The sequence below is a fragment of the Ptychodera flava genome, chromosome 17 (assembly GCF_041260155.1).
Source record: "Ptychodera flava strain L36383 chromosome 17, AS_Pfla_20210202, whole genome shotgun sequence".
Classification (NCBI taxonomy): domain Eukaryota; kingdom Metazoa; phylum Hemichordata; class Enteropneusta; family Ptychoderidae; genus Ptychodera; species Ptychodera flava.
Window position 1 is genome coordinate 22,879,190 of NC_091944.1, and position 7,441 is coordinate 22,886,630.

At 39.3% G+C, this 7,441-nt stretch overlaps 1 protein-coding gene across 1 annotated transcript in view; it reads left to right on the forward strand.

Moving 5' to 3' along the window:
• The window catches only part of LOC139115815 (solute carrier organic anion transporter family member 3A1-like), a 37,911-nt gene extending 32,745 nt beyond the window's left edge, over window positions 1-5,166 (forward strand). Inside the window, exon 9 of the mRNA XM_070678188.1 lies at window positions 253-5,166. Coding sequence (XP_070534289.1) covers window positions 253-857 — 605 coding nt within the window. The 3' untranslated portion in view covers window positions 858-5,166. The remainder of the gene's footprint in view (window positions 1-252) is intronic.
• Window positions 5,167-7,441: the final 2,275 nt, after the last annotated feature.

Consider the following 7,441-nt stretch of genomic DNA (forward strand, 5'->3'; position numbering starts at 1 on the left):
CTCTCTCTCTCTCTCTCTCTCTCTCTCTCTCTCTCTCTCTCTCTCTCTCTCTCTCTCTCTCTCTCTCTCAGCCTTTGCAGGGTGATAGTCCAAATAATTAAAATGCTCAGTGTGCCCTACAGGGTTTCGGCTGATCGATAGGTTGTCCTATTTTTCTTGGTGTAATGCTCAGTTACTCTCTTTGAAATAGATCTGTCCCGAGAGATCAATAAAACTTTGATTGAATTTTCTGCTTGTCTTCGTTTGCTCCAGGTTTTGTCCCGGCCCCGATATACTACGGTAAAACCATTGATTTGACCTGCATCCTTCGACACACCAAAGCCTGTGGAGAGGATGGTGCATGCTGGGTATACGACATCGAGACCTACAAGTATTTGTACTTTGGATTGTCTATCGGCTTGAAGGGCATCGCCTTCATATTCTTTGTCATCGCGCTGATCAGCCTCTGCACCTGCAGACCCAAGACCGAAATAGTCGACCTGGAAGCCGAGACTACCGCCCTCACCGTCGGAGAAGTCACGTCGTCGTCGGACAGTCCAAAAAAGAGCAAAAAGGGGAAAAAGGAGAAGAAGGGCAAGAGAGAGAGTGGTGGCGCTTTTGAGGAGAGAGAAGACATGGAGCCCGGAGAGACGTCCACTTTGAGAGCGGAGGATAAAGAGCCGAGAAAACCAGTTCAGCGGGATCTTGAGCAGGCAGGCTCCCGCGACAGCCGAAGTGAGGACGGATTCGTCATGGCTGATCCGGAGAACGTGAAGTCAGAGGAGACGAAACTTGCCGAGGTGGTAACACGGCACGAATCAAACAAGTCGCTGGATCAAGATGACGATATCGAAGACATCGACGCAATAGTCGACTAAAAATGTAGGGAGAGCCTGGGAACATGGCTATACAAAAACAGTCAAACACCGTGTACTTATTTGCACGCACAGGTAATTGATACGGTTGTGTCGTTTGTGACTTGCATGTCAGTGATCATTCTCGGCTGTAGGTGTACTCTCGAATCTCTTCGTCTTTGGTTAGGGCGGGTATTGTGGCACACCATTTCGTACAACATCGGGCCGTCATTGCGGAGAAAATGGCGAATGCGTGAAATTTGTGCAAGTGTAACGATAATGTGGTCGATGTACATGAACAAATTTTTAGTCATTTTTCTCCAAGTTTTTGATAAATGTTTAAGTGTAAAAGTATCTCTTGACTGCGGCTAGCTAGACTGAAGAGGGGATAAAACCGAGCCATCTTACAATTTAACATCATGGTGTGGGTACCCATGAAAGGCACCCTTAGGCAAGCAGAGATTACTTTGCATCAGTGTTCTCCAGAGGCGCCTCTTCTTGAAAGTCACGTGCGACTCTAACGTATAGTGTAGTGTAAAGTTGTAGAGTGACGTTAGGTGTAGCTTAAACTGGGTACGCTGAAGTTCTGTGTGTACATAATTGCAGAGTTGGTGATAAGAAGAGCTCATTTTGTTATTGCGAAAGAAACAGAACGGTCTTTCTCTATTCAATTGCTCCGACAAGTAAATCAGGGCTGCACATTGGTAATGGTGAGATTTCTGCCCCGGAACAGATTTTAATTTACTTACTTTACTTTACTTTTAATTTACTTAAAGTAGTTAGTAATAATAACGTGTACAATACAAACGTTTTGATGCCATTTGTTCGCAGGAGTAAATTCCACGCCTATGAATTCGGTAAAAATATCTTTCATCTTATGCAAGGTAGTTTAAATCGTGAAACGCTCCTTGGTCAATTATCGAACCACAAGTCTGGACAACTAGAAATAGGTGACTATTGTAAGACATATTGTTTGGAGACATTGTCATAATTAGGCCTACATGTTAGGCAAACAGAATGTAAAGAATGAACCTGACTTTGAGCTTGTTACGTAAAACGGAACTGACAGCATAGCTGTACTCAAAGAATGTTCGCAGAATTGAAATTCAAGCTGACAATTTTGAAATTTAGATATCTCCCGATTATTTACGAATACCTGAAGAAATATTAATTTCTCCTTAACGCTCTTTTTAAATCAAATATAAAGTGGGTCACCGGCCCTTGTGCAGCAATTGTATGCGATTTGTCGACTTTTTACATTTATCTGTATAAATTTGAGAGTCACTGTAAATCACGCTGAAATTGGAGGGCAATTCTTTGTAGGTAAATGTTGCTTTTGACAGATTTTTCGAGAACGTTCGCAGTCTTTTGGAGTAAATTGTTGTATATTTATCATCGGAAAGTATCCGCGAAGTACTAGTCAGATGTTGGTAATTAATTATATTGTACATTAATCGGAATATGATTGCACAGAATATTCAGAAGTATAATTCATCTTATTTGTTATTCATCAAATGATGTTTATATTGATGTCATTTTAAACTCTTTGCCGACATTGTGTACATGATCACTGCGAAGCGTTGTGTGCCACCTGTTCAATTTCAAACTTTTTAAAATTAGTCATTTTTGTGCTGTGAATTGTCGGTATTACTGATTTACTAGGTCGCAGAAAAGCTCAGTGACAAATTTTAAGTGACAAACTTCAGTGTAAAGTCAGGCCTTTTGCGTAATCTATTTCGCTTTAATGTATATTGGCGATCAATATCATGGTCCGTGAAATGTGCACGTCTTCATTTTCGTTGCAGGTTGAACTTTTAACACATTGCAGAGACGCGTGTTTTTTGAAATAGCATCTGGCTTTTTAACTCTAATGTACATGTCCACATTCCAGTCTCGAATTGCTTGATATATTGCTGTGCGTGTTTTCTTTTTAAAGTGATCCCACTCCTGATTGATCGCGTGTTTAGATAATTTCAGAAAATTCTTAGAATTATTTGAATCTTTAGAAACACAATATCTCCATTTGCCCTTGCTACCATGGTCGAAACGACAAAACCAACGGACACGCGACTGAGTGAATAAACAAATTAGAGTGCATATAATTAACATTCAACAGAGAAAGATGGAACGAGTTTTTTGCAGCGCCTGTCAAGTGATTAGTATCTGTTGCTTTGTTGAACTCTAATATTAGAAATCTAACGAGACAGTCACCGTAGCAAACAAATAGCAAACAAATGAACAAACTTCGACTGCAATCATAGTATGAACAATATCGTCTTCTTATTGATCTCAAGTGCATATGTAGTCAGAACTAGTTGGTGGTGAGTTGAAGTTGTAAAATAATCTTTTTAAATTTTACGGCAGATGCTTTTGATTAGATTGAAGTAACATAGCGTAGGAATCATGGTGGCGGAAAATTTTCAAGTGTATTTTCGGGGTCACGTGATATCTAGACCCGCTCTGGACTACAGTTACTTTGAAATTCAGGGCAAAGAAAATGTGTTTATTGCATCTTTGTGCCTTCGATTAATATAGATCTTAAACCCCATAGTAGCGACTACAGGTGCGTCAGGTCCATGTTCACTAAATCCAGTGTGGAAAAAAAACCAAAAAACTTCTGTTGAACTCTTTTTGTAAACGCACATGGTGAGATGTGTTTTTCAACAGTATTCTGCTTTTCTCAACGATGTTTTCCTCGGTGTTTTATCACTTTTCATAAGTGTTTTAAAAGCAGAGAAAGCTCAAAGTGTATTGGTATTTTAATATTGATAGATTTTATTCTTTTACGACAATCACAACTTCAGTGCCATGATCGTAATCACCCAGAGTTGCTCTATTCAATTGTCTAGTGTCGACGTCATTGTTTTTCTTTTAATGAAAATAACCGAAAGGACTCTTAAATTGCTTTTTCACTTCCGAATTATGGATACCTTAGATTCTAAGGTGGTTTAGTGAGATAGCTCTGGCCTCACCAAGGGAGAAAAGACCGTGATAAGAGTTATCCTCACGGGTCCATTTAATTGACAGTGAACGCTGAGCAGAGCTAGAAATGTAAGACCAACCTAGCTTACACTATTTTAGAGTGTTTGCAACACAAGCGGTATTCCATTTTCATCTCCAACCAATCTTAAATTCCACCGAATGCGAAGAAGAATTCACCAAGTTAAAACCATTTATTACTTTTTTTCCTTTGAAATGTCTTAGACAGAATGAATGTCTTTCCAGTGTATCTTTTTTTGGTTCTGAACCATTCGCCGATCAGCGACATTTACCCTTGGCTATACCAATCAGGGGAAACGTATAACACAAGACGCCAATGGTTTATTACTAAGCCAAATACTAGTGTATACGCAACCAAAGCACTAACACGCTTCTTAGAGAAGCACATATGAGGACAACTTCTTGTTTCTATACGACAGAGCTTTTGATTCATGAAAGCTATTGCTTTCTCCTTTCGTTTTCTTCAGCTTTATGTAAACGAAATTGAATTTGGTCTTGAACACAGTATGTTGTTTGGTACCATTCGAAGGTCGCAAGATGGTTTGATCAGAGTACTTTACAACTTGTTATCATTCCTTTGACGAAATATTCATTCCTCTAACAGGCTTCAGTTCATTATTTTGTATCCGTTTACGTTTTAGAAATCATTGCTCCCTTTCATTTAGCTATCTGGGCATTAGTGTAACAGTACATTAGTGTAACAGTACATTAGTGTAACAGTACATTAGCGTAACAGTATATTAGTGTAACAGTACATTAGCAAGGTAAAGCTTTACAATAATAGTTGTACTTCACAAATGAATCTTGTCATTGCGCCTTCTTCTGGATGGGCAGAGGATCTTTCCATCACGGCTACAGGGAATGGAAGCGTCCCCAGGTGTCCAATTGTTAATTTTAAGCGACCATGTAAATTATTTTTGAAGTGGCCGGCCGACGGTACAACGTGAGTCTTTCTGAGACTGGGAGTGTGTGTACACCGGCCCGTGAGGGCCAGGGTCACCAAAGAGTGCAAAGGTCAGCGAGCCTCGCACCGAAGGACTTAAAAAATCGGTAACTCCTAAAATTCCTGAATCTGAATATAATTAGAATGGTTTCAGTTAATTAATTTAATTAATGAGACATTTCCCTGCTCTTCATCGCCGATCTCGTTTCTATTCATTATATTCTAATATGAAATAACGTTTACCATAAATATTGAAAGATTCCTGCACCTATAAAAATGAGTGGTCTGTGTGTATATGCACAGTGTTTGTTTGTAAATTTACTGCCAATATTTTTTACATTGGATCAAATTGTCAATTGTGTTCTGGAATAAACTTAAGTGAAAAAAGTGCGTGTCTTTGCGTTGTAATGCTTGGATGTGACGTTAAAGGGATACCGTCGTTGGAACTGCGCTCAAAGGTCGTGTTGGACCATAACGACCAATGTAAACACTCTATCCAAGTGATTGATGAAAAGTTAAAACATGTCTGTCATAATCTACATCGTATAATTTAAATGTTGCTGCAATGATGATGAGGTGCATCTAGATATCGTGCACGAAATACATTGTTTGTGAACAAGAAACTCGCACAGGCGCAGTTCCGACGACTGATTCCCTTTAAGGTAGTATGCACCTCGAAAGTGAAAGACTTAAACTTTTGCTCTAACTTTCCTCAAGGAATCTTTCAATCATTCTCTTTCAAAATCAAGAATAAAAACAGGGGGTCACCATGCAAATTTTGGTACTAGAGAAACAAATTACCCAAGATTTACCGATATTAGAAATTCAAAATGGCCGCCATCCCTGTGTTAACTCTATAAAGAAAAAGAAAAATTTTCGAATTTCGAAAAAATAAGCCTGTGAAAAGTTTTTTTACACCAAGAGCTTTAAAATGAACCCCCACATGTGGTATATCAGAAGAGAATTGTAAAAGTTTGAGAGTCCGAATGTCTGTCCCCGAGGTGCGTTCTACCTTAACAGTGGCAATCGATACTTGGTTTCTGTCACAACCTCGAGGCCCGGGTCAAAATAGTTTTTTTTACTTCTTCGACTTTCTCTTCACTTATGCTGAGAAAGTTTTGTTAGTTTGTCTGAAGTGATCTATGGGTGAAAATGGCGGAATACGCAAATAGCCCACCCTTTAATGCCGGAAGTTGGACGGTCCGCAGACTTGAATGTTATCAGGATGACAATGTCGAACTTGTTTTCCTCACGACGTAAAGCATCGATGCTGAATTGTGTAATTTATATTCACAGCAATACAACAGACAGCAACCATTAAATTGATTTGTATTTAACAGATGAACCGACCTTACTGAATATTTGTGAATATTCACCATCATGTCGCCACTCGTGTCAAGGTCATGTTAACCTTTACCATTGTCATGGCCGTTAATCAATGTCTACTGACCTGACACCAGACAGCACTGGCATCAAGCTTCAAGGTCACATGTCTTGACGTCCATCAGTAGACTAACAACCATGATAAATTTGACAGTATAAAAACCTGTCAGTTAAATTTTGAATGCCATCCTCAGTCCGATAAATCCACCTAACATATACATTGCACGTTATTAGTCCTTTAGATTTTTCAGTGAACGAGGGCGCACTGTCTACCTTCTGGCCTCTTTATATACCTCTTATGAGAACAACGTACAGCAGACAATTCTGATAAACTTCCTATGTAAGAATCGGAGCTAGTCTTGCTAGAATACTGGTCTATGATAAATTTGCCAGTCTGGAAAAATCAATGAATGACCAATGGGTGTTTCATCTTTGATTTAAAGATTAAATGACATCGAAAGACAACGGGCCGGGAATATTTTTCACTCTCCTCGACAAAATGTAATGTATTCCATTAAACAATATAACGTACAAGAATATAATAGCATAACATTTCTCGAGAAGTTTTGGTCACTGGCTCTGAGACCTATTTTAAAATTGTATCATGAGGCCATAGGATTCGTTTAATTTCTTAATTCAGCTAGTATGCATTGACTCGCGTGTTTCCCTTTGAAATAAAATACGTTGTTTCTGTATAGGTACACAGATATCGCTTTATATTATGCTGTTCACCTCCTCTAGGAAACTTACAACTGACATTTATCCCCATAGAAGATGTATTGAGTATACCCTTGCAGTCCGGTCAAACCTGAGTCAGCGTGGCGCACAAGGTCAGCGCAGTTCACTGTTGGCATCGATCACTAGGGGTTCAGTCCCAGTTTACGATTATGCATCATGTATAGCGCCGTTGTCTCGTCTTGGAACGGTAACCATACCGGGCCGCGGCCGCTCCTCATCAAGGTGAGATTTCAATGAGGTGAATAATATACGCTGTATCCTTTCTTTAAAAGGAAAGTTTCTACGGCAGCTGGACACCTACCGTGCAGGAGACGATTGCGTGACCTAGTTTGTATTCAGAGGTGACTTGACTGTCTCTGTTCAGATGTGAACTGAATAAGTTAACGCGTTTTAAAGCAAGGGATATGGTGTCAAAATTTAGTGAAAAAACTATTTCATGATCATCTTGTCAATTAGCGAATGATACATGATCTCGTTGTGTATTTAGTGTCTTGCAGCCACATTTATACAAATCAACGTTTGAAATTAAATGCAGGTCCCATTT